Source organism: Coturnix japonica, chromosome Z (genome assembly GCF_001577835.2).
Source record: "Coturnix japonica isolate 7356 chromosome Z, Coturnix japonica 2.1, whole genome shotgun sequence".
NCBI lineage: Eukaryota > Metazoa > Chordata > Aves > Galliformes > Phasianidae > Coturnix > Coturnix japonica.
In genome coordinates, this window is record NC_029547.1 from 19,740,623 (window position 1) to 19,767,781 (window position 27,159).

Consider the following 27,159-nt stretch of genomic DNA (forward strand, 5'->3'; position numbering starts at 1 on the left):
GCAACTTATCAAGAAAGGCAGTTATTTCTCACTTATTCACTTCACATGCACTTAATCTGTTCAGCAGCAATGTGTTTTTTTCCTGCCCTTTCAGAGTGTTAGAAAGAACTTAATACATATCACTTTTCCGGGAAAAGGATGAAGTTTATCTTCTTAACTTCAGATGCATACTCACAGAATTTTATTAATAAATCTAAGCTGTTCTGGCTTAGAAACAGAAGACTAAGATGTATCACTGGTAACTTGGATTCCTGTTATTAATGAAAACATATATCCTCATTTCATGATGTTAATGGCACATTAAAGTCTTCAGTGAACACCAGTAACTGTCTAGGTTGGCCAAATTTGTCTTCCATCATTTTAAGTGCTTTCCCTTTATGAATCTGTTCCAGACTGAATACAACAAAGTTCAAAAAACTTAACAGACTGTCAAGAACTGGAAAACGTGTGTGCAAATTTACCTCAATTGTTCCATGTGCCAATTAAAGGGATATTTCAGACCATTTGCAGCTTCAGGTCAGGACCAGACCTGCTAGTCATTGACAAATACGGGAACACCCTATCCTGGAATTTCCATGCGTTTAAGATAATTTCTGAAGCCAGAATAATTCTGTTAGCCTTAATTCTTTGGAAAGTTACATATTATTTTGGCTTCATTTTGGAAAGGAATATTTTCACAAATTAAAAATCACACAACATTTTTTTCTAGATACTGAACACAGGGATAATCCCATCCTAACTGAGCAAACCCAATCTCTGTATATCATGTTTTTCAGACATTTGTCTGATGACATTGTCATTGATGAAGTATTTTGCATTAGCTCTCCCTGTCTCGGAGTTGTCTATGTGTGGGTTTTCTTTTTCAAAGAGCAGTATATTTGTCGCTGTTGTTTGAAAAAATATATATTTATTGTAGATAGGGAACAAAGGTTTACCAACATGTATGTAATGTAATGTATGTAATGTAATGTAGTCTATAGAGCAACATGTCCTCTAGAAGGAGGCAGTATTATATGGTAGATAGAGGAAAAACAAATTTCAGCATAACTTATATCCTTATACTTGACTTATCAGGGACAGCAGCAGCAGAACTGTGTATGCTTCTCCAGGGGCAATGCCTCTATTTATTTCCAAGGAAACTATCATGGATGTGAAGAACACAATGACACTTTTTGATAAAGCAAATTTTCAGCTGCAAAAAACTATTTTTCAACACATCAACAACACAAGCTATGTACTTTCGCCACTGATGAACAAAAGTATGCATTCCAGACTTGTAAAAATCTGCACCAGCAGAGGTGATCCACTGACAGTGTTGTAGCCAGGAAAACGTCCACAGAATCTGGCTTTCACTTATCCAAACAGATGGAAGTTAAAAGCTGCCAGACCTGGTCTATAAGGTGGAAGTGGTAGGACAGTCCAGCCAAGACTGGCAATGTGCTCCACAGTTTTCATACTGGTATGAAGCCTGGAAGAAAAAGGCTGCCTTCTTCTCTGGCCTAAGTCCAGAACCTTCAGCTCAGTCAGCACTGTGATGTAGTGATTAGAGTTGGTGGTTTCTCTGAGATCCAGGAAATACAGAAGTATTACTACTTTCCTAACCAAAAAGACAGTGCACATCACTTTAGACTCTGAGGGCTGCATCTCTTTTTTTGTTGTTGTTAGGAAATTCACATGTTGCCACACCATGGACTGCTGTTTTGTCTTCTTCAGCTCAGGGTGGTGATGCCATGTCTTGTCCCCATTAATGACGTGATCCAGGCAAGTGTCACTTTCAGTCTCATATGGATGCATTCAGTAGATCCTGTCAAACTTGCCTACAATGTTCTTCCTGTTGCTGTCTGAGCATCTTTGGGATCCAACTGACACAAACTTTGTGATATTTCAACACTGCCACAATCATTTCCAATATACTGAAGCAGATATCCAGCTCTGCACAGTTCCCTAGTTGTAATCCACCTATTCACATGGTGGAGCTGACTGAGGTCTTCATTTTGTTGTGTTACAGCTGTGAATGGCTGTCCATAATGTGGCTCATCTTTCATGTCACTGTCACTTCTACTGAAACATAATGCCACTGTCTCACTGTGTTCACACCCACTGTTTAGTCTCCATCAACATTCAGCAAGTGATGATGAATGTTGATGGGTGCTGTTTTCTCCATTTGGAGAAATTGACTGACACACCTTAGCTTCACCCATGCTTCCATGTCAGATGCCACTTTGTCAGACTGCCCTTCTGCAGCCATCTGTCACACAGCAACCAAATGCAACAGAATATTGGCAGGAATGCCAATAGCCTCTGCAACCATACCACTAATATCCATCTCTGATGTTGTGGGCTGCTTTTGGTGTAGCCCAGTACTATCTACAGAAAATACTGTTTGAAGAGAAATAAGCTGTTCAGTTCAGGAAATTGATGTACTGATTTGGCCACTGAGCAGTTCACTGGGCCAATGGCCCTGCAGTTCACTACACACTGTGTTCCATTCAAATGGTTGAACAGAAATAAGCACATTTCATGTAACTATGATATTTAGAGCTTATATTCACCTGATCAAAGAAGCAGTTCTGATCCTCGCTATGGGAGTCTTCAAAAATCCCAACACCAGCTAATGTTTTACTCAGCAAAGTTTAGCTGGCCAAGTCCTTGGTTAAAACAGGAGCTCTGCCCTAGCCAGTGCTTGTTGGTTTCTTTCTAGAGTTTATGACAGCACTCATGATTTCATTGAATAATCCATTTTTTCATCTCATTAGTGACCTAGGTTTTGCTAAAATGGAGATTCTCTACAAATTAGATCACATGCACCATTAATCAGGACAGCAATCCCTTAGTGAGGAAAGCATATAAAGTATTAACCATTGCCTCCTCTTTCTATATTTTAAAGTTTTGTGTAGCACAAGCAGTTTATCAGGCCAGTATTAAGAAATTAGGCCACAGCTGCAAGGCATCCACATTCAAGGCTCCCTGCATCAGGGGTGTCTTTGAATGTAAATGAGAAAATTCTTCCAATATAATATTATTGATTACATTCATCTTTTGTCTTGCTTCTGTTTTCCTTTCCTTTCCTTCCCATTCCTTCTTCCTTTTCTCTTTCCTTCCCCTTCTCCTTCTTTTCCCTTTCCCTTTCCCTTTCCCTTTCCCTTTCCCTTTCCCTTTCCCTTTCCCTTTCCCTTTCCCCCTTTTTCCCTTTCCCTTTCCCTTTCCCTTTCCCTTTCCCTTTCCCTTCTCCTTTGTCCTTCCCTTTCCCTTCCCTTTCCTTCCCCTTTCCCTTTCCCTTTCCTTTCCTTTTCCTTTTCCCTTTCCCTTTCCCTTTCCCTTTCCCTTTCCTTTCCCTTTCCCTTTTCCCTTTCCCCTTCTTTTTTTTTTTTTTCTTCCTTTCCCTTTCCCTTTCCCTTTCCCTTTCCCTTTCCCTTTCCCCTTTCTTTCCATTTCCCTTTCCCTTTCCCTTTCCCTTTCCCTTTCCTTTCCATTTCCCATTTTCTTTCCCATATTCAGTGTACTATAACTCTGAAATTACTGGCTTTTAAATTTTCTTTTCCATTCTTCAAAATCTTTCTTTTTTTGCTTGCTTCCCAGATCCCTTCACAGCCCTGTAATTCATTATATTCACTCACACATACATTCACTTTTTTCTGCATATCCCCATTTCTCTGCTAGCAATCTTGTAGCTAGGCTTCTCAATGAACCTGTGCTCTTCTGCCTTGGACTTGTATCTGTCTAAAACACCTGCCTTTCCAGTTTACAGCCCTGAAGAGCTTTTTCTAATCTTCTCACGTCATCTCCTTGTTCTCCTTTTTCTCTATCATACTATTTGTTCCAAGAGATAATTGAAGAAAATGCTACCGACTCCTACTCCTTTTGATTTGCTTTTCCCTTTTCTACCATACAGCTGCTTTTTCCGCCTCTTGCAATGCCACAAGTGCACCCACAATTCAGGCCCATTAACATTCTATCATATGAGCTGCCATGCACTCATCCTGTCTTTTGTTCTTTTCCTCAACTAACCTGGTTTCTCAGTTCAAAATATGTTTTAGTATCCCTGATTTAAAAAAAACTCTCAGTCTTCCCATTCTCTGCTTGTTTCTGTGATTTTCCATCTCGGCTCACTGAAAGAACTCCCTCTGGTTGCTATGTGAGGTTAACCACACTGGAAAAATGGATCACTCTGTACCTTTTTCCTGAGAATACTATCTGACTCTTTTAGTCTCCTGACTATCATCTTATGCTTTGATTTTAAGTCATTTGTGTCAGAGGACAGTATTTTGCCTTGGGTTTTCAAAGAAAAAAGGACAATTGGGTTCCATCCCTTGGCTGCAGTTCAGAGCTGCCCCAGTACTGCAAATAATAAATAATAGCAGAATAATGAATTCAGTATTTTAACACTGCCATCCTCTGGCTGGTTTTGATCTCAACATTCCATATTTGACTAAAATCTTGAAGCTTTCTTTTGTTTCACCTTAAGAGATATTTACTGCTGTAAAGTTGTCTGAGCACTGGAAATAACAGAAAACTGTGTTACATTCCTTCCATGCCTTTTGTTTTATGTTTTGCTTCATAAAGCAAAATACTGAAGTTGAAAACTCAAACACTGAAGAATTAGAGGATTCCAGGTTAAACTGCTACATACAATTAATTCACCTGCATTGCCTTAATGATGTCTATGTTTTGTAAGATATTTTTCCCATGAATAACAAACATGTTATACTTGACATTCAATACACATATTGATGCAAAACAGCAATTGTAAGTGATCTGAATGTTGGTGTGACACCTGCCCTGAAAAATCTTGCAGTCTCTACCTTATTTAGGAAAGTTCTGAACCAGAGTTGTCTATTTTATAAATCTTTTCTCTTTATATTTTCTTCATTATTTTCTCTTTTTGATTTTTTTTAACCTTGTATTTATTGTTTTTCCTTTAGTTATTTTCTGTGATACAATCAGACTCATCATTATTAGGCTTACTTATATTTGATTAGACATATCCTTATGGTTAAAACTAGTTGCATATTACTTTTCCTAAGCAACTGCAGAAACGTTAGCCTTAATACAACAGTTTTTCTATGGCTGGATACTGTGGAAATCTATTCAGATGCGAGTTCTAATAAATTTAAAATGCAGATGCATTATAAGAAATCGTTGACAGGAAGAATAGATACAAATATCCAAAGAAGAAAGTGTGCTCAGTGTTTCAGTAATTATTTTTTTTAATTCAATTTATTGTCTTTTGCTGAAATATTGCCCAGAATTCTAGGAAATGTAGAATAGGATTACGAGTGCAAGGATGGAGCACTAATTGAATTCTTAATTGAAATGACTCATTTAAGCAATGCAGCGACCTGTATTGCCTGCCTGAATGTAAAAACCTTTCTAAATGGCATCCTTACAAGAGTGCAGCACTAAAAGCTTGACTTTAGAACATCTATAAGAAATGCTACATGTCAGTAAAAGGTTTTTTCAATGCGGGTCTGCATTTACAAACCAAAAACTTTTTTTTTGTTAATGGTAAGGTCTTACTCATTTTGTCTCAGTCAAAATTGGTCACACTGGGAACAAAGCTTAATAAGTACTTCAATCTACTGTACTTAACTGATGTATGGACCTTAAACAAACTCTGTAAAGGCATGAGTTTTGTTCATCTTGACACTTACATAGGAAGAAAGTTATAAATAGACGGTCTAATTAGCACTTATGAAAACAAAATAAAAGGTGAGAATACGAGTCTCCAATTATAATAATTGCAAGTAAAGTATCACATGAAATTTCACTCATTATGAAAACCAGTTTCCTTTGTTGTACAAACTAGTGCTGTTTTGTTTTTGTTTGTTTGTTTGTTTGTTTTAAAGAGGATGTTTATTGTTTTTTATTTATAGTAATGCTGGATTTTCAATGCTTTTTACATTGTTACACTAGGAGACTCTGATAAGGATCATCCCTTATTTTAGCAGTTTATAATTGAACCATAAACACCTATTTGACAGTGAATTTTGTAGCAAATTAAGCAAAACAAATGAATAAAAATTCTTAATTTCTGTAATTTTCAGGGGACAGGAGATAGGATATTTAACAAGTTTTCACTGTCTTACAAACATCTGACTTCCACTACACATTCAATCTGGCATCTACACGTATTTGCAAATTATGATTCACTAACAGAAGATACACATAACACAGCAAAGTAGTCTACTTAGTAAGATGACAGAATAACTTTCCAAAGGTCTTTTCTTTGCCTCTCTTGAATTTATTAGTTTTTGACCTGGACTAGGATAAAGTATTTGAGATGTCCTGTACTGTACAATGTTCTCTTCATACATCTGGAGAGACATGGATTTCATGAATGGGGCTGTCTGGATGGTCACATTTCAAGTTCTGTGGTCAACAGCTCAGTGGACAGTGACAAGTGGTGTTCCTGCAGGGTCAGCACCGGGACAAGTGCTGTTTAACATCCCTGTCAGTTACATGGACAGTTGGACTGAGTGCATCCTCAGCAAGTTTGACAGTAACACCAAGCTGAGTGGTGTGGTCAATACACTGGAGGGGATGGATGCTATTGAGAGAGACCTGGACAAGCTTGAAAGCTCAGCCCCTGTGAGCCTCATGAAGATCAACATAGCCAAATGAAGTGTCCTACACCTGGGTTGGGGCAATTTCAAACATGAATACAAGCTGTGTAAGTACAGTCTTGCAGCTGTGTGGAAAAGGACATGGGAACACCGGTAGATGGGGGAAAAAAAAAAAAAAAAAAGTTAGCATGAGCCAGCAATGCACACTTGCAGCTCAGAAAGTCAACCATGTCTTGGTTCTAGAGACTCTGGAGCACTGAGAAATCATAGAATCATAGAATTGCTCAGGTTGGAAAAGACCTTAAAGATCAATAAATCCAACCACAACACAACCATACTACCCTAACTAACAACCCTCTGCTAAATCATATCCCTGAGCACCACATCTAAATGGTTTTTAAACACATCCAGGGATGGTGACTCAACCACCTCCCTGGGAAGCCTATTCCAGTGCTTAACAACCCTTTTCATAAAGTTTTCCTGATATCCAACCTAAACTTATCCTGATGCAACTTGAAGCTGTTTCCTTTCATCCTGTCATCTGTCACCAGTGAGAAGAGACCAGCCCAGCTCTTATCAGCAGCATCAAGAAGCTCAACTAAGGATAATGCTGTGTGCTGTACCTAGGACAGAGCAATACAAGATTCAGAGACAGATGGGACACACAAGGGTAGTGATGCCACAGGTAAGCATGAGCCAGAAGTGTGCCACGGCAGCCAAGGGGCAAACTGCATTTTGGGATGCATTAACACAGTACAGTCATACTGGCAAAAGAAGACATTCTTCTGCTATATTTAACATTGATGCAGCCCTGTCTTAAATACTGTGTACACTATAAAAGGGTGTTAGGGTCCTTGAATGTGATCAGAGGAGGCAACAGAGTTGGCAGAGGTAAGTGTGTCCTGTAAGAAGAGAATGAGGGTAGTTGGGTGTTCCAGTCTGGAGAAGAGGAGGTGAAGAGGTGACTTCACTTCACCTTGCAGCTGCCTGAGGAGAGGAAGCAGAGGGAGGTGCTGGGCTCTGAGGCTGTGCACTGATGACATGATGCACAAAGTTGCCAGAGGAGTTTTAGACTGAGCACTGGGAATTATTTTTTTACTGTGAAGTTGATCAAAAAACGGATTAGGCTTCGTAGCAATGTGGTTAATACCCCACCTAACTCAGGATACTCTGATTCTGTTAATATGGACCAAATTTTTGGATGGTCCTGTGTGGAGCAACAAGTTGGACTTGGACCTTATGGATTCCTTCCAACTCAGAATATATTCTATAATTCTGATCCTCCCCTGTTCCTTCCTAATTGAAGTTGAGCTAAATGGTAAAGGGGAGTGATCTTCCCTATCTAGTCCATGTTTATGAGACTCCATCTGGAGTACTGCACTCAGCCCTGGGCTCTGCAGCAGAAGGGAGATATGAAACACATTCAGAGTGTCTCCATAAGAGGGACACAAAAAATGATCAGAGGTCTGAAGCACCACTCCTATGAAGACAGACTGAGGGAGCTCAGCCTGGGGAAGAGAAGGCTCTGGGGAGATGTAGTGATCTTTCAGTATTTAAAGGGGGACTACAGGAAAGATGAGGAGGGACTCGTTTATCAAGTATTGTAGTGATAAGAGAAAAGGTAATAGTTTTAAACTAAAGGAGGGTAGTTATAGAGTAGTTCTAAGGAAGAAATTTTTCACTATGAGATTTATGAGGTGCTTGGAATAGGCTATCCAGAAAAGTTCTGCATGCTCATACCTGGATGTTTTCAAGACATTTCAAGGGTAACCTGGTCTAATGGAAGGTGTTTCCACCCATGGCAAGGCAAATGAGGGTTTGTAGGCAAGGGAATGAGAGCCCTTTCCAACACAAACCATTCCAATTCTATGACAAGTAGTAAATCTTATATCTGAAAACTGATAAATATCTAGTCTAAACAAATGGTTGGGTATATATATATATGTATATATACCCAAATGGTTGGGTATATATATATATGTAATGTATATATGTATATACTGAAGCAGAAATTGAGCTTGTATAGCTTGAGTTGAAAAAATCTTAATAATCAAAATATCAGTTTTCTTCAGTGTTGTGAAAATCAGTACTGGTTGTCTTGAGTATTCTGTCAAAGTTAGTACAGTGCATAAACACTTCAAGTACATCTTCATGATAAGCTTACTTTCAAAATACTGCAGAAACAAATAAAAGCATAAATAATGAAATAATTATCCATGACATCTGTAATACAACTGATTATTCTCTTTGAATTTTAAACATTTATTGTGGCTGGAAGATGTTAGCTCAAATATAGCCCAAAACATATGCTAAAAGAATTTCATAATGTACTTACATATCACTGGCAATGGAGGAGTTCCTCGACATGGACTTTGGAGAAAGATCATAGTCACTGTCTGACCGGTAAAGGAAAGACTCCCTACGTTGACTGTGGACAAAGTTTGCCTGAAGAATTAGCCCTGATCCAGGGCTTGTCATGGGATCCAAGGGACTTCGTCCCGATGATGTACCATTGTCCACATCGAAACTGTGAAAAGAAAGAATAAAAAGATTTGTGACATTAGCATAAGAGTTTTGAAAGTAATGAACACTCTTCTGGCAAATTTATCACTAGGCAGATTTGCTTCTTGTTTACTGGAGAAATCATGAGCTGGTCAATTTCACTGCTAAGGCACAGACAAGGTACACAAGGAATATACTTTACAATAGCTGATAACCAAAAAATAAGTTTAAAGGAAAAAAAACCAAACTACTATTAGTAATACAGGAGTGTGTATGCTTCTCTGTATGCTGATTACTTATAAGGTCTATACATCAGAAACATATGCAGTTCCCTTCTTAAGGCCCCATCTGTCCTGAGCTGGACCCTTGTTACTCCAGTTCCCAGTAGAGTGTAGCAGGTGTTCTTTCTGCTATGTAGTATTCATTCCAGATACTTCATTACTACTCAAATACTCCAAGAATATATTTTGTCTTTTCTCAATAAATCAAGCATGGATAATGTGTATTTGCATGCATTAGAGGGAGATAGTATTTCACAGCTAAACTGTAGAAATGAGCTCTGCAGTCACTGCCAAACAGACTAACTACTGTGGCCATTTTTGTTTTATGCCTTTGAACTTTACAGTTTCAATCTAGTGCTTCTAGTTATTGTTTGGTGGTTCCAAGGGAGCACTGCTGTCATGAGAGACAGAAAAAAGAAAAAAAAAAAAAAGCCAGAGACAATTCCACAAAGGGCTCTGAAAATCAGTACAGAGAACTTGAATGGGACTCAGTTAATTAGAAACCAGTGCAGGATAAGCAGTGCTATGTGATGCATTCATGGCAACCTGTGCTGCTTACCAGCCTGGTAGCTGTATTTGGTACCAGATAAGAGACCTTTTGGAGCATGTAGCCTAGTTTCTAGATTTCATGTTATTGCAGTACGGAGTCTTGGAAGTCATGAATGACTAATTAGCAAGATATTGTCCGCATATGATAAAATGGAGCATATTCTACTAGACCAGAAGTAGAAGAGGACTTCACTTCTCTGGTTGTTTGCATCTCTAAAACTGAAGATTAATTTTAGTTTTAAAGCATGTGAGAAAAGGTGTGAATGAGACCTTGGCTTGCAAATACTAAGCACAGTAACAGGAACTCAAGTAATGTTATTAAATCACACAGGAATGATGCATGAACAGAGCATCTATCACATAACTTTTAAAGTGTCAATAAGCTTTAGAATCTAACAAACAATTCTAAAATAGACCTTTTGAAAAGAGTATTCACATGAAGGATACCCACTGTTTTCAATCATATCTAATGGCAGTTGAAGAGAAAGTAGTTGGTACATATCAGCTGTTGATTAGACTTCAGCCTGGCACGTGTCACAGCAGGTACAAGCTACTCTCTGCACTAGCTTGCTTCTTGCTGTTATCTGCCTCTGACCCGAGGCTGCCTTGTCAGCAGTGGTAATGTTTCACTGAAGTGACAGCACTCCTCCAGCCTTTTTGCATGCTGAATGAACTAATCAAATAAATCTACACTGCCTATATATTGACTGAGAAAGCAATTATTTAAAAAAAAAAAAAGAGGCATTAAACAGGTATTTTGCATATAGTAATCAAAGCGTACAATGAATCAGCCACAAAAATCTGTAATAAACCAATACAGGTTATAAATACAGATTCTTAAACTTCAATAGATACTTCCAAAACAATTCACTGGCAATAAACACTAAGACATATACACTTTCCCAAATTATGTCTGAGTGCTTCTGCGTCTTATAACATACTATCATTACATAACATTATTCATTTCAAACTGAAAGAACACATAATCTGTGTGACAGTGAACAAGAGTTCTGCCACCACTTTGCTGGGTGATTCTGGACAATGCAAAGTTCCTCTCTGCATTTTAGTTTCCCTGCTCTTTGAGCATTTGATCACTGTGAATCTGCTCACAAAAAATAAGTAAAATAAAATAAAACAAAATAAAATAAAATGTGAAAAAAAATATATCAAAGGGCAAGTCAGTATAAATACTACTATGACTACTGCTAGATAAGATGAATGTACAAGATAGTGGGAATGGTGAAACAGTAACAAATAGGTAAGATGCCCTTTGCAGCTTATATGATCATATGTTAATGACAAGATTACCATTACTGCTAGTTTGACTACTACTACTCACTAGTAATATTGACACTGACAGATACTGGTAAAGGTATTGATAAAGATCAAAATATTTCTTTTGATTTCCTGAATATTTTAAGAGCAGAAAAAATACAATGCTGGTGAAGGTTTTGGAACATTTAAGAGCTCACTGTATCTGCTAAAATAACCTATCTTAAAATCTTAACACTTACTTAACTGCCAAAGTAATAACATTACTTACTTCAAGCAGATGCAAAGAAACACAAACTCCTAAAAACACAGTCTGCATATTTAATTTTGCTGAGGACAAAATGGTAGACATTTCATGCAATTTTATATCAAAGAAAAGGTGGCTCCTGTGCTTAGCAAGACTAACTTCTGAAAGAAGATATTATTTCAAATAAACACATATATAGCTTGTCTAAAAAATCTGAATTAAAAGCTTAGGGGTGGTATAAATGAAGATAAACATGACTCTGGCTCAGCAGGAAGATTTTAAAAAAGGAATGCCTATTAAATTAATTTTCTTCACGGTGGGCTTAATTATTCAAACACATAAAAGGTCAGATTTCACTGGATTACAGTAACATATGGTTTTATTAGCAGATTTGTTTTTCACCCACCTTTTTTGACACAATATGAATAATCCCTTATTAATTTTATTTTTCCCAGTCAAAAAACTAAAGCCAAGCTTCCACGAATGACTTCATTATCAAGTTATTAAATATTGACCATAAAAAGATGGAAAGTCAACTGTATAAAATCACATTTGGTTGGCAGTGAGAGGCGGCCCCATTACTTACACTACCAGATAACTGCACACACAAGTTGTGCACAGAGCTATCATGGAAGGAATTTTGTGATACTCTATTATGTCCACTAGATGGGTGTCAAAAGTAAAGAAATGGATCCAGGTGTATCAGCTAGGATCTGGCTCAACAACGATATCTTTTTCGTAAATACCTATAATAAAAAGAGACATTCCATCCTACAACAAAAAAAGTGAATGTGCATCTAGAGTGCCAAAAACATCAGTATAAAATGCTTCCAAAATGCTACTGTATTTAAGTGTCTTTAACTTACTGAGATGTACTAGATTCTCTGAATCTTGAGCCTCTTTTGAAAGAAATAGGGGCACTGATCACCTTGCACCAAGTACAGAGAGAAACAGAATGGGGAACTGAAGACTTTGTGAAGAAGTTGGTTTTTTTTCTACATGCAAAAAAGACTAAGATGAAGAATGGGACAAACTCTCTTGTGGCCTGGACAGATATACCCTTCTCTGGGTAAAGAACTGGATAGAGAGCTGTGCCCAATAGGTAGTTTTAATGGAGTTAAGTCCAGCTGGCAACCTGTTAAAGTGGTGCCCCCCAGGGGTTGGTAGTGGGGCTCATCTTGTTTAATATCTTTATTGATGACCTGGATGAGGAGATTGAGTGTACCCTCAGTAAGTTTGCAGATGACATGAAGTTGGGGGATTCAGAGGTGCCTAGATGGGCTGAGGTGAATGGGATGAGGTTCAATAAGGCCAAGTGCTGGTCCTGCAATTTGGCCACAATAACCCCATGCAGTGCTATTGGTTGGGGCTGAGTGGCTGGATGATTTTGAAGAGGAAATTGACTTGGGGATGTTGGTTGATGCTCAGCTGATCATGAGCCAAGAGGGTTAACAGCATCCTGGCCTGCATTAGAAATAGTGTGGCCAGCAGGAGCAGAGAGGTGATCATCCCCTTGGACTCAGCCCTGGTGAGGCCACACCTCAAGTACTGTGCTCAGTTTTGGACCCCTTACTACAAGAAAGACATTGAGGCCCTGGAACATGTCCAGAGAAGGGCAATGAAACTGGTGAGGGGTCTGGAGCACAAATCTTATGAAAATCAGCTGAGGGAGCTGGGATTGTTTAGTCTGGAGAAGAGTAGGCTCAGGGGAGACCTCATTGCACTCTACAACTTCCTGTAGGGAGGTTGTGATGAGGAGGGGTTTGGCCTCTTCTCCCAAGCAACAAGCAGAACCTGAGGAAATGGCCACAAATGGTACCAGAGGAGATTTAGATTAGACATAAGGTAAAACTTATTCTCTCAGAGAGTGGTCAGGCATTGGAGCGGCTGCCCAGGGAGGTGGTGGAGTCGTCATCCCTGGCAGTGTTCAAGAGGCATCTGGAGATCTGGTTTAGTAGCTTGTGCGGGGACGGTTGGACTTGATGATCTTGTAGGTCCCTTCCAACCTTGTGATTCTATGATTCTATGATTCTTTAGTTTGCCTGGGTAGAAACTACAGAAAGTTGAATGTGGTTGCTTCATATTCATCTTTTCATTCCTGTAAAGTTTTAAACTGCAGCAAGAATATTTTTTGTTGTGAATTTTAAAAGTGTACAACCAGCGATAAACCAAACATTACTTTTTGTTAGTGCACTCCTCTGCCTCCTTGCAGTTTTTTGTAGAGGAGGCTCTTAAAAAAAAGAGGAAAGAAGGTGGAAATTGTTAACAAAGGTACTAGAACTGTTTTGCCACCTTTTCATAGACCCATTAACATGTTCATTTAAAGATACTGTGGATTTGCAGCCAGAGCCAGGCACTTTGCACGCCTTACATAAAACTGAGCTGCAGTTTTCTGACAGGAGGATCTAGCACAGAATGTATCACAGGAACTTCTGTGTTCAAAGAGCATTCCTACAACTGCAGAGATGTGAAAGCTACAAAAGCAGTGGTAATTCAGCAACTTCCACATGCATATTTTGACTAAATCTGTTATGACATTACTGGATACTGTTTATCTTCAAAGCCTCTCTTATCCAGTGTTCAGAGACAGCAAACATGGCATGAGATGGAAGATCAGTCTTATTTCCTTTTTTGGCTATTCACTGTGTCTGCACATCTTGCCCACTGTACATTGTCCAGGTTCTGTACAGAGACAGGGATTAAGGTGGTGAACTCTTCAGCAATGCATAAACTTTCATGGCTGACCTTCCCTGTGCTCCCAATAGGACAAGAAGTGCCAACTTCACAAGCTATTTTCAGGGAGATAGATGACTAATGATTTGCTTAAGATATACAGCGAGTCTGTGGACAGGTTAAAGATACTAGATCTCAGCAGCACTGCACCAGTGTGAGCAACTGCACAAATTCCTTACACTGTCAAAGAGTTCCTCTGCAGACTTCCTTTAAAATTCTTAAATAACTTATCTCTGCAAGTTGCTAAAATGAAGGAAGGACAAAACTTACATACAAAATATTGTTCATCATTACATAAGGAGTAAAAGCATCATAATGAATATGTACAATAATTTGTAACTTCGGACGAAAAGAAAATCTTAACACTACTCTTACCTACTACTACTGAGAGCTTAACAACTTTACCTTTTTATTGCCATTCTCTTTTGCCTGTTTTTTTTTTTCTTTGTTTTGTTTTGTTTTGTTTTTTAAGAGAAGTTAGCAATAATAAAAGAGGGATTCCACCTCAAATTTAAGAATTTAGAAGACTTTGTATGAAAATCAATTGCATTACTGTTTCCCTAGTAAGTGAGGTATTCTCACTATATTCAGACTCTTCTGCCTTGGAAGGTATGGGGAGGAAGGGAAATTAACTGATCCTACAGGGAAATCTTATCTCTTAAGGTCATCTTTAACCATTATAGGATGAAGTAAGACCTGAAGAAGCTAGGTTTGTCTCCTGTTATGGAGACATACAGTGCTGAGCAATGTTTCCAGCCTTTTACCTGCCCAGTTATCTACATACCCATCTCAATGTCTAGAATTCCCAGATGTCCTGTCCTGTATTTCCACTTGGAAACAATAATCCCACCATCAGACTGAATGGGTGTATTTTCCTTAAAAGCTGTAATTAACTGAAGCTGTCCCCTGCAGCAGCTTCCTTCAGGTATGGCCTCCTTTAGAGCAAAACCAAAGTAGTAAAACTTTATCTACATCCCCAAGAAGAAACCAAGCTATTTACAGATTGTGCCCCAGGCCAGGGGCTCATACATCATAGAGAAGACAGCCAGTGGACAGTAGAGTAAAGGAAAGATCAGATGGTGCACTCGAATGCAGAATCCCAACTTGCTCCTTTGAATGCTTGAGCTGAGAAAACTTGGCACAGATACCAGATGGGCATCTCACCTGGATGGCCCTCTCAGGGAATGACCACAGAGAAATGTATTTCTCATAGTTCACTATGAAAGTCCAGCATAGGGCAAGGCTCTGTAAGAAGGGATATGACAGGCAAGGTGTGTTCTTAGACCTTGTGTATATTAATTATTGTGTATTCTGAAGATTTATGCATCTCAAATCAAAGCAGAGCAGTTTTGTTCTTAGATGAGATTGACTTATTCTGCAGTAATTATAGATTATTTTAGCAGACAATTTCAGCTACTGTGAAATCAAACCAACAATTCTGACACAGTTCTTTAAAAAACACACAAAGTTTCATGAAATATTGTTACCAGAAAGCACTGTGTTACTGAGTAAGACAGACACTGATTCCAAGCTCTTAGCCAGAGAGGAATAAATGAAGAGGAATGTGGAAGGACTAAATGAAGACTAACTGTCCTTCCTCTGGAACAGGGATTACTTGAAGACAATATGAAGAACTGCATTTTCTTTTATGTATTTTAGGCTGTTAAATTCTGTTTCAGCTTAAAACAAACTGCATTCACTGAGTTCAGTGAATCCAGCTGTAAATCTGTAAATCCAAAGATTTGCTAATACATCAAATTATTGTTCAATTTCTTTATTAAACATAGATTTCAGACACACTTCACAGTAATTAATTAGAGCAACTAGAGCAGACAAACACTTTGATAATGTTGTTATGATTTCTCTTGGACATTTTTTTTTTTAAATTTCTTATTAATGAAGCTATGTATTAGATTGATACAGCAGCTGACTGGGGTTTCTCCTTTGTTGTCAGAAATAGTTTTCCAGAGTTTAATAATGAGGAAAAAGTAGCTTTTCCTTTATCAAAATGAAACAAGTTGCCAGTAATCAGCCCTTGTCATAGGTTCTAAGTGGACTGCAGATGTTTAACAGATTAACTTGCAGCATCAGGAAAAAAAAAAAAAAAGAAAGAAGAAAGAAAGGAAGAAAGGAAGAAAGGAAGGAAGAAAGGAAGAAAAAGAAAGAGAAGAAAATAGAAAGAAAGAAAAGAAAGAAAGAAAGTAAAAAAAAAAGAAAGAAAGAAAGAAAGAAAAGGAAAGAAAAAAAGAAAGAAAGAAAGAAAGAAAGAAAGAAAGAAAGAAAGAAAAAAAGGTAAAACCAAATCAGTGTATTTATATAATTGAGTTGCAAGCAGGCCTGAAGTTCATTTCTTACATTAATTCCCTGCCTAGGACCTTTAGAAATGTTCCCTGACTGACAGTGTCTATGCAGTGATGCAGGACAGACCACATCTGGTTTTCTCTTCCTACCTTCTTTTCCGTCTCCTCCTCCACATCTAACAAAAGCTAAAGACTTGAAGGAAATGGTGGGGGCAGGAGGGGGGTGAAGATACAGAGGAATATTTATACTGACAGTCAAGAAGTATCCTGTCATCACTCCAAATCTATATATCTATATATATAGATTATCTATAAAGGAAATATATGTATATATATATCTATAAAGGAAAAATCCTTTATATGTGATGTAACGGATATTTTTTCTCTGTATCAAAGGCAATAAAACCTGCTACCACTGTTGCTTGTTTGTACGTTCAGTGAGTTGTAAGCAAATGATAATAAAAGGAACATATGATCTACATCTGAATTTTCTTTTACCACTGCAGATTTGAGAATTCGAGCCAACTGCCCACTTGTGGCTTTGGGTTTCCAGTTAAACTGTTCAGCAAGTAAGCTCTATGATTAACTCCATTTTTAGATACGCTGTGGACAGATTTTCCAGCATCAATACTACAGGCAAAAGAAGAAAATATGCCGTTTCACGAAATTTCCTTTCAGGAGTGTAATTTGGCTTTTGCTCTCAGCATACCTGCTCAGGACTTTAAATTCAATGAGAAGAAAGTCTTAATACTAATACTAAAAGTCCAAAGAATGGGCTAATAGAAAACATATAAGAAGTAAAAACCAGAGTAAAAAGATTTATAAGAACTCAAACATGCTCACAAAGGAACTCTAACTATCTGTCCGAGCTTCCAACTCAAGATTTTCAAGCAGGAGAATTAGGAAATGTAGCCAGCCTCTCAAAACAAACTGCTGTATGTTTGTTATGAAGTTTCCAAGCACGGAGCTTCCTGTGACGTCTGTTCCTTACTTTGGGGGATTTTGCTTGCTTTGAACAGTGATGTGATACTGAATTCAAGGTGTATTTCTCATCACCTTGCTATGCTGAATGAAACATCAGTGCTCTGACTATTTGGCACACAAGCCTGCAGAGGCTTTACTGAACTTCTTAAATTCATTTGCTTCTACTCCACCATACTAGGACTCTTTGTTATTATTTCTTTTATTCTTTCCTCAAAATTGGTCACCCTTTACTTGGATCTCTTTATTCTCTGAAGTTGATCCTTGAAAATGAACATGTTTGATACAATGTAACTTTTAGAAATGAATCCCAGGTTCCAGATACTGTTACAGAGATTCCATGTTTTGATGCCTCTTTAAAGCTGAAATATTTGGCTTACGACAGCATAACAAGAATGCAAAAGCAAACAAAACATCAAAACAACAACCCCCCTCCCCCCAAAAAAAAACCAAAACAACCCTAAAAGATCAAACAAACAAACAAACGAACAAAGAGAAATAGTATGCAAACTTATTTTTTTAAGTATCTGGGAATCTCTGCAGGGCTTCTAATCTAATAATTTTAAGTTGCTTTGTATGATTTTTCTATCTACTAATCCCATTAGGATCAGTTTCTTCATTTTTGGATTTAAAAAAGGCCACAATCACATCAACTCATTCTAACAAGGATTCTGATGAAATCTGTGGTCAGAGTCCAAATGAGGAAATAAGCAGAAAATATTTTAAAAAATAAAAGCTCTTTTTGAATGATGTAGGGTAAAGAAAGCTATATCCACTGGAGCCTAGAAGTGCAGTGTCAGCAGGACTGATGGCTCTCCACTTTATTGTTGTCATCAATTAACTTACAGTCTATCACCACAATTCACATAAATCATTCCTTAACTAAGCTCGTTCTTACTTTCCTTCCCTAAAATACCCTCTGTAGATATTAAAGCACATTCAAACTGCTTTTAAAAATCACTTAATTTCTCAAAAATTTCTCAAATGACACTTTGTTCTTCTTTCTAAGTTGAGCTTTTATTCATCCACCCCACTACTTTTTCTGCAGCTCTACTTTCTGAGTAGGATTTGGCAAAGCAAAGCCAACTTGCACTGGGCGTGAGATTATAGCATGCATTCACTATAATTTCCATTGGTATTAATCTTGTATTTTAAGAGCTTTGGAATCAAACCTCAGAGCATTTCAGAACATTTACCTAGCAATTTATAAAAACATGTAACCATCTATCAAGCTTACTGACTAATCCTAACATGTGGCTCCCCTAAGATATTAGTGGAAAGCTCTTCTTTCAGGAAACCTGTAATATAACATGAACATAACATCTGAAATGGATTGCCACAGAAGGAAAATCCAATTCACTGAAAGAGCTCAGCGTCAGCTCCCTCTTTCAGTGAATTCAGCTGGATGTTATTATCAGAAGTAGCCAAATTGCTTTTATGTTCCTTCTCAGTTAATTGTGTGATGAAGCAAGCAGGTTAAAAAAAAAAAAAAAAAAAAAAAAAAAAAGGAGAGGCAATTCCTCAGAAATATAATGTTTAAATCAATATCCTGCAGTACTGCTGAAAGCACACAGAATCCAGGAATCAAATATTTCCCCAGGCCTAATACTGCCATGGGTTTAGAAGCTCCCTGAAGAAGATTTCATGAAGTCTTCATATACAGACACAACAAACACTCAGTGTGGTCACATAAGATATGATTACATCTACCCTATGCTTAGAGTCAGAGATCTTTGGAAAAGAGTACCCTAGTCATAAGCTGTCAGGAAAAACTAGCTGTTCCCCACTCTTGCATATATGTATACAGGAACTGCACCTGGAACACAGGAGATGTGCTTTTTTTTTTTTTAACAATGAGATGTGCACTCATAGACACCTACAAGAATACAAGGCCATCTGCATCAAAATACAGTGGACAGTAACAAATGGGATAAGAAAAGACACAGTTGTCTTTTTAGGGTTATGAAAGTGTTGCTCTAGGTTCCATTGAAAGCTCTATGAAAAGGAGGTATGGTTTTATTTGACAAGCAACAATCTTTCTTGCATTGCTGTAAAATTCTTCTGTTTGCAATAAAATAACATTGGCAATAAATTAAATATGAATTCTACTCATACACGAACTCTTGTCAGAATACATTAGTAGCAACTGCCACTTAAATTGTAGCATATATGTCTTAAAGCTTAAAAACTGAAGGTAATAAGAGTTTCTGAGCTTTATCATCTATCTATCTATCTATCTATCTATCTATCTATCTATCTATCTATCTACCTATTTATTTATATCTTTATTTATTAAATTGATTAATTGGATGCATTTTACTTCCATTCTCCACATACTGGTAATTTGTTTGTGGGATGGGCTTGTTTTGTACAATTTATTTAGTTTAACAAATTTGTTAAATTATTAATTGTTGTCAAATCCATACACTCCTACAGCTGTCAAGGTCCACTTCACAGACTGGGCTCTGAAATCCTAGGTGCAGTTTTTCCACATTCAAGTGACAACCTTTAAAGGAAACAAAAAGGTCAGAAGACAGAGGTGGAAGAATGCCAAGGCATATCTTGAGTGTATGTACTCATACTGTATATTATTAAGTCTTCATATATTGATGATAGACCTTGAGTAAACTCACAAAAAGCCAGAAAAAAATAATTCACATCACTGGTTTAAAACAAATTATAATTCACAATAATGTTTAATTTTTGTAATTTTTTTCTTGATTTTTTATTATATTATTTTAATCATGTATTATGTTACTGTAATGCCTACTAACTTTACTTAAGAGGTCTGCCTGCATTATAAAGCTCACCTTTGTGCTGGGGAAGATCGTGGTACAGATCTTGCTGGAAGCTGTGCTAAAGCGCATGAAACAGAAGGAGGTAATGTGGGGTAACCAGCATGGCTCCACCAAACGTAGATCCTGCCTGACCCACTTAGTGGCCTTCTATGGTTACCTTAATGGACAAGGAAAGAACCACTGATACCACCTGTCTGGACTTCAGTAAGTCTTTTGACATGGTCCCTCATCACGTCCTTGTCTCCACATTGGAATGATATGGATTTGATATTTGGATTGTTCAGTGGACATGGAACTGGTTGTGAGACAAAACTCAGAAAGTGGTGATCAATGGCTCAACATCCAGATATACATCAGAGATAAGTGATGTCTCTCAGTGGCCAGTACTGGGACCAATGTTCTGTAACATCTTCCTCAGTGATATCAGATGCGGGATCGAGTGCACCTTCAGCAAGTCTGTGGGTGACACCAATCTGCGTGTTGAGTTTGACATACCAGAGGGATGGGATGCCATCTAGAGAGACCTAGACAGGCTTCAGCAGTTTGCCCAGGTGAACTTCATGAAGTTCAACAAATCTAAGTGCAAGATCTTGCACCTGGGTCATAGAAACCCTCACAACCAACACCAGCTGAGGGAGGAAATGACAAAGCATAGCCCTGTTGAAAAAGGCATGAGGGTACTGGTGGATAGGAAGTTGTATATGTGCCAGCAATGTACAACTCACAGCCCAGAAAGCCAACTGGATCCCTGGCTGCATCAAAAGAATCCCTATTGTGCACGTGATTTTTGGAATCAGAAAGCAAATGCTTTGTGATTAGAAATAGAATGTTTTAGCTGCTAACAAATATAAACATGTTATGAGGTGTAAAATTACTACATATGTTAAGCAACTCTAATTTGCTAAATACCTAGATGAACAGAAGCCTAATAATTCTGAAGAACAATTCTCAAATTAACATGGAGCAAGATTAAACAAAGCACTAGCTGCTAGCCTTCCTGATTCTACATGCACAGCTTATCATGTCTTACTAAAGAAATAAGTCTCTCTTTTGAGGAATGTGGTAATAAAAATATCTGCTTACAAGCTCTACATGAAATAAGGCTTTTTTTTTTTTTTTTTTTTTCAGTATTAAACCAACTTGGGAGCAGGTTTGATGTAGTGGATTAAAACAGGAACAGAAAAACCTCACTTTTTAATAAATGTGAGTGATGTTAAGCTGTTAAAAAATCACTGCACACTGCAAAGTAAAATATAGCATTCTCCACAGAAAGCGATGTCTATCTAAAATTTACAGTTCAGCCTGCCACATACAGAAACATTTATCTATAGAACTATGAATACATTCAAAGACTACTCAGGCTTTTTCCATCAGTTATAAAGTTATCTATCTGTAAACACAAGCCAATTTCAGAGACTCTGTGCTCCAGTTCACATTAAGAATCTGGGAGGGGAACAGACTGATTGCTTTCTGATGTGCTCATCCATCAACCATCTTCCCTGCTGGAAGTCTGCTGCTGCCATTCTGTCAGGAAAAGCATGCTGCCTTTCCTCATCCATCATCTGACTGAAACCTTTCACCTCGTACCAAATGATTGTGAGTTCAAACTGTCAAAAGCATTACTAAATTTAATCCAATCATAATGATTAAACTACAGAATGTTTTGGGATAAAGTGATTAAAACTCTATCCATTCACAGAAAATAAAACAAAGTAAATCAGAGGCATCTTTTGCATCAAGTTACTTCAGTTTATCAGGAAAAAATCAAAATGATTCATTCCACTTTGTGCAAAAATCTGCTTGGCAACTAGATTCCAAGAGCCTGTTTTCTTGATATCAATGTCATTACTAAGGTTGGGACAGGGCATGCCATAATTGCTGGTGCCAAGGAGGTGATCATATTACTCTGGAAACATTACAAAATGTGCAACCTAACAGCCAGAGAAGGAGAAATGTCAGCTCCTTGCCCCAGTGGACAAAACTAAAAACATTAGAGCATAACGCTGCTTTTTTAGGAAAAAGCTGCATTTCCAGCTATACTTTACTGTGAGTCAGTTATTTCACCCTGCAAACTGTTCCCAGAATAATCAACAATTCTGCCAAACAAAAAATGCCTTTCAAGCAGTGCCTTTCAGCTAAACTTGATCTACATGCCCAAAGCCCTGATGAGCCCATCGTGCATACGGTGCTATGCCCTCCACAGCAGGCACAATCATACATGCAGAATCAATCACCACAACGAGCAGAATTTACAAAGTCTTCAATTCTTAAGGAGAAACCTTAAGCAAACATGGAGCCTTTCGTGTAGCTGAGGGAGGGAGGGAGGTACACTGCTGTTTTCCTCTATAAACTACCAGGAAATTCTTTGTTCATTCTTTTCTTTTGCAGGACTGAAGGAAGATAATAGGATACACAAAACAGTTCTGGCGCTGGATGAGTCATCCTGAGTGAATCACTTTATCCCCTTCTGTGCTTCCATTTCCCTACCTGCAAAATGGATACTTTCTGAAGTGCTTTGAGATCTGGTAGCAAAAAATAAATTTTGTAAGGGCTGAAATTAGTTCTACTGGGATTAGCAGGGCAGTGGAAATATCAGAAATGCTGCTTTTTAAGAACATATCAAAAGCTGATTTTGAGCAGAACTCTATATAAGTATTGCTGCTTTTCTCACAGGAAACAATTGAAAGAACAGGAAGAATGTGAAGGAAAGCCTTCCTATGCTACATTTCTGTGAGATCATTATGAAATTTCAGGTGAAATGAGATAATCTTTTTTTTTTTTTTTTTTCCCTGGAGGAATGATGGAATTAAGGAAAAAAACAAACAAACAAACAAAAACCAAAACAAAATAAAACACATGCACACAATCACACACAAAGAAAAAAAAAAAAAGTTTAACAGTAGTAATTATTACAGCAGATTAAGTATTACTGAAGTCTAAAGGAGATCAACCTGACGGTGGCCAAATCGGTGCTTGCCATTCCCTGCTACACAGCCATGTGCCAGCACCTTGGCAAGTACTTCCTGCTGGGAATCTGGCAGTTCTGTCTTAATGAAATCCTGAGATATGTATTTTCCCCTGCTACTCTTTTTTTCCTTTATTCCTTCAAGCCGTGGCTCTCTGCTGGCACACTAGAACCTCCCTTTCCATGAGAAAGATGGCCTATTAAAAATGACAGACAATTAGGCAGGCAGGTACAATATATTCTTTGACATTTTTTTTCTCTGTGTTCTGAGAGTGAAGGCAATACAGACCGACACTGTTTCTATCAGGCCTCTCTAATGTTTGAATGAAGTAGCACAAGTGAAATGCCTGTATATTTTTCACTAATAAATTTAAGCATCAGAATATGACTGCAACTCAGAAACACAGGCGTAACTTTACAGAATGTTTAAGGTTTTGTACAGCTTTGGAGATTACTACAAGGATGTTTGAGTCAAACATCCTTTGGTTAAAGCAAAACAAAATCCTGATGGAGTGTTTTAAAGTACAGAGTTGCTTGTACTTTGAATAGTAACATTCATCCAATTCTCTGATACCTGAGAATAATGAAATAATAAATAATGGGAGTATCTACCACTGAAATCTTCATGATCTATTGTGTTACACAGCATTGTTTGCCAGTGTATCTATATTCCATCCTTTATACAAAGCTGGATTTAATTTATTTTCCAAGCAGCTGCAATAAATAATATTGCACAAGAGCTGACTTTGCAAGGCTAAGCTTCAAGAAATGGGGCCTCTTCTTTTGCTTCAGTGAATACTATATCTGAGGCTAATTTAACATTAAGAAAACTAGAAGTTAAGGTGAAACTGGACACTGTTCCTGGGCTGCACAGAGACAATATGGCAATGTCAAAGCATTCTGCTCTCAAAATCACTGTTTACCAAGACTATTATATTAAAACACAGCATGATACAGAATATACATGGGAAAAGTAGCAGGAAAAGGTGGAATGGACTGGATATGTGTGTGGAGAAAGGAAACGAAATCAAACAGAGGATCCATATCCAGCCAACTCATGTTTTTCTGGCTCATCTGTATCTCTCTCAAACAAAATTCTCTTTACAAATATTTTCATAAAGGAATGACAAAAAGCATATTCCAAGACCTGATAGCGTTTAGTTTTTCTTCTGCAGTTAAAATGCACTGCACTTTTTATTAGCACTTTTTATTTTATTATTGGAATTTCAGCATTGTTTTCCAAGAGATCTGGAAAATAACTTTTCCTCCATTTTGCCTTTCTCTATTTCTAAGTTCCAGGGGACATTTAAATTAAAATAATTTCTAATTTTGAAGCAAACACCCAAAAATTATCATAGTCAGCATTTGAAATGACTAGGTGGTCTGCAGCTGGTCCATCTTAATGACAAAAGGGTTACAATATTTTCTCTTCCCTCAGAAGAATCATACTGGACCTCCCACTTCTATCAGCAACTAGTAAGAAAATAATGACTGGTTACGACATTAATTGATTTTTGGTCATCTAGAAATAAAAACACATGCTCCCCACCCATCTGAAACTTGTAACAGTACCAACAGCATGTGTAAGAATTTATGTTTTAATGCTGAAATAAATAATTGTGACAGTTGCAGAATATCAGCAACTAAGCCTTAAGGCCATCATGCTGAAATGGGAGAATGCATTTCTAAGGTGGAGAAGCTGTTTGGGCAAAATTATAAGTTTTGATGGCTTTAAAAAACATCTTTTCTTAGTTACAGTTCTCCAGCTTTTTCCAAGAATGGAAATTATAAGAAGAAAAATACACTGTTTCACAGCTGCAATTTCTCTGCTAGCCAAAAATGCAAATGTAACTACTAACTACAAATAAAAGACAAAGGATGGAACAGCTGATAAGCACAAGTAAGGACTTTGTGGAAACTTAGACATCTAGAGCTGGAAGTCAGTTGTATTTGGGAAGGCCTCATATGCATGTACATAACTGTGGGCAAGTAAGTTATAAGCAGGTTGGCACCAAGAGAAACATGGTAATAAGAGGTAAATCATTTCAGCTGAAATTTTATGAAAGCTGCCACCACCTCTACTACCAGAGGTCCAAAAAACACTTCCTAGCATTTTTCCAGCTCAATTTTCCAGCCCTTAAATAATGGAAAGTACATGTCGGTAACTAAGTCACAAATCAGAGTTACTAAGCAAAAAACATTTCTTGTGCCACCATCAGCTGAGTCACTTATTTTTTCATTTTCTCAAAGGTCCTGAACCTACAGGCATCAAGCACTGTCATTTCAGTCCTACAGAAACATAGGAAAGCACTGATCTTTCCATAATAGTAGGGAATTCAGACAGCACTGAAGTGACTCATGAGTAAGAAGACCATTAAACCAAAGACCAAAACACACTACAGCTTAGTCAGCATTTTCAAGAGGATACATCAGAAAATAAACTTCTGTAGACTAGGTTGGAAAGAGCACAAGTTCAATACTGCTGATCCAGCCACGTCTTTTTCAGTCTTACTGGAAGGAGAGTCACTGAAAAGTTTTCTTCAGAACAAACACAGCCTAGATTTAATTTTATGCCAGAAAATCATGATGAGATTGTACTGCCTACCACTGATCACCAGTAAGATTTGAAACAGTAGTCCCATTGGTTTTGATCCATGTATTTTCTTATCATGTCTTTCAAAAATATTCTGATTTTTAAAGGATCCTACATGCTGTGCACATTTGCACTTGAATACTTAATTTTTTATTTTATTTTTTGTCTTTGTGTATTTCTCCTTGATTCTTCTCAGATTTCCTCTTTATGTGAGTACAAATGAAAGATGATTTTCCTGTTAATATTCTGTGGCAACAACCCGGTAAACAGCCTCATCATCCTCAGGTTCGAAACCACTGAATTCTCTCTCCTGTGAAATTTAATTTTGTGTTTTAAACTTCTAGCAACTTGTGACAGAAAACTATCAAATCAGGACATGCACATAATAAAGAAAGGGAGAAGATAACTATGATGAACTCTTTGAACACTGAATGCCTCTGATCTAGTGCACTAGATGCCAAAACAGGCACTGGAAAATGAGAAATAATGCCAGAACATTAGTTCTCAGTATACTTAACAGTGTAGATTGTCTTTTATCTTGTGATGCTAAGAGAAAAAAAAAACATTGAATTTCAAATGAAAAAGAAAAAAAAAAACCAAAAAAAAAGAAAGAAAAAAAACCCCACCTTTGTTAAATTACAAGGATAGACGTAGATTTACAGTACTGCAATACTGAGTAATTAGTGGACTAAACAGGCAAAATGATCAGTATGCCTGTTACGGATCAAAAAACAGCCAGACTGATTTAAGCATTTTCTCCCTAGTGACACATAAGACACATACCTACTATCTCATTATATGATTCATACAGAGGTCAATATTACTGAATTAATCAAGAAAAGGAGTCAGGGAAACATCACTGTTTTCCAGACTGAAAAGCATCAAATCACAGTACTTCCTGACACACACACAATTCTTCTTCTCAGCCACATTTTGCAGGAAAATCATCATCATTTCTAGTGTGTTTTTTCAGAATCACAAATAAAATGAGTTGCGAAACAGTGAATATTAGATGGTAAATAAATCCAAAGGAATTTAGGAAAAAAAAAAAAAAAAAAAAAAGGAACAAGAGCCAGACTATAGGTCAGGAAGCAAAGGAAATCCAAACCCAATAGCCCAATTGTCTGATGCTGTAAATAAGCTGAAGGTATAGCATAGAGTTTCTTCTATTTAAACCAAGATTTGTTCCCAAATAAACAAGAAGGCAGGAATTGCCTGAGTAAAGTCTATTTGAGATAGCAGAGTATATTACACAAATGGTTCGACTTCTAGGTCTCTAAGAGATAGTAAGAAAAGTAGGAAATAAAATTGTTATATAATTGTGGGATATTTCAATTTCAGAATTCAAACAATTTTTAAACTGAAGGGGACATAA

At 37.5% G+C, this 27,159-nt stretch overlaps 1 protein-coding gene across 5 annotated transcripts in view; it reads right to left on the reverse strand.

The window, feature by feature from the left end:
- PDE4D (phosphodiesterase 4D) overlaps window positions 1-27,159 on the reverse strand; it is a 559,900-nt gene that overhangs the window by 100,707 nt on the left and 432,034 nt on the right. For all 5 annotated transcript variants that reach the window (XM_015848747.2, XM_032441436.1, XM_015848750.2 and 2 more), the window contains one exon: window positions 8,899-9,090. In XM_015848747.2, the coding sequence (XP_015704233.1) occupies window positions 8,899-9,090 (192 nt within the window). The remainder of the gene's footprint in view (window positions 1-8,898; window positions 9,091-27,159) is intronic.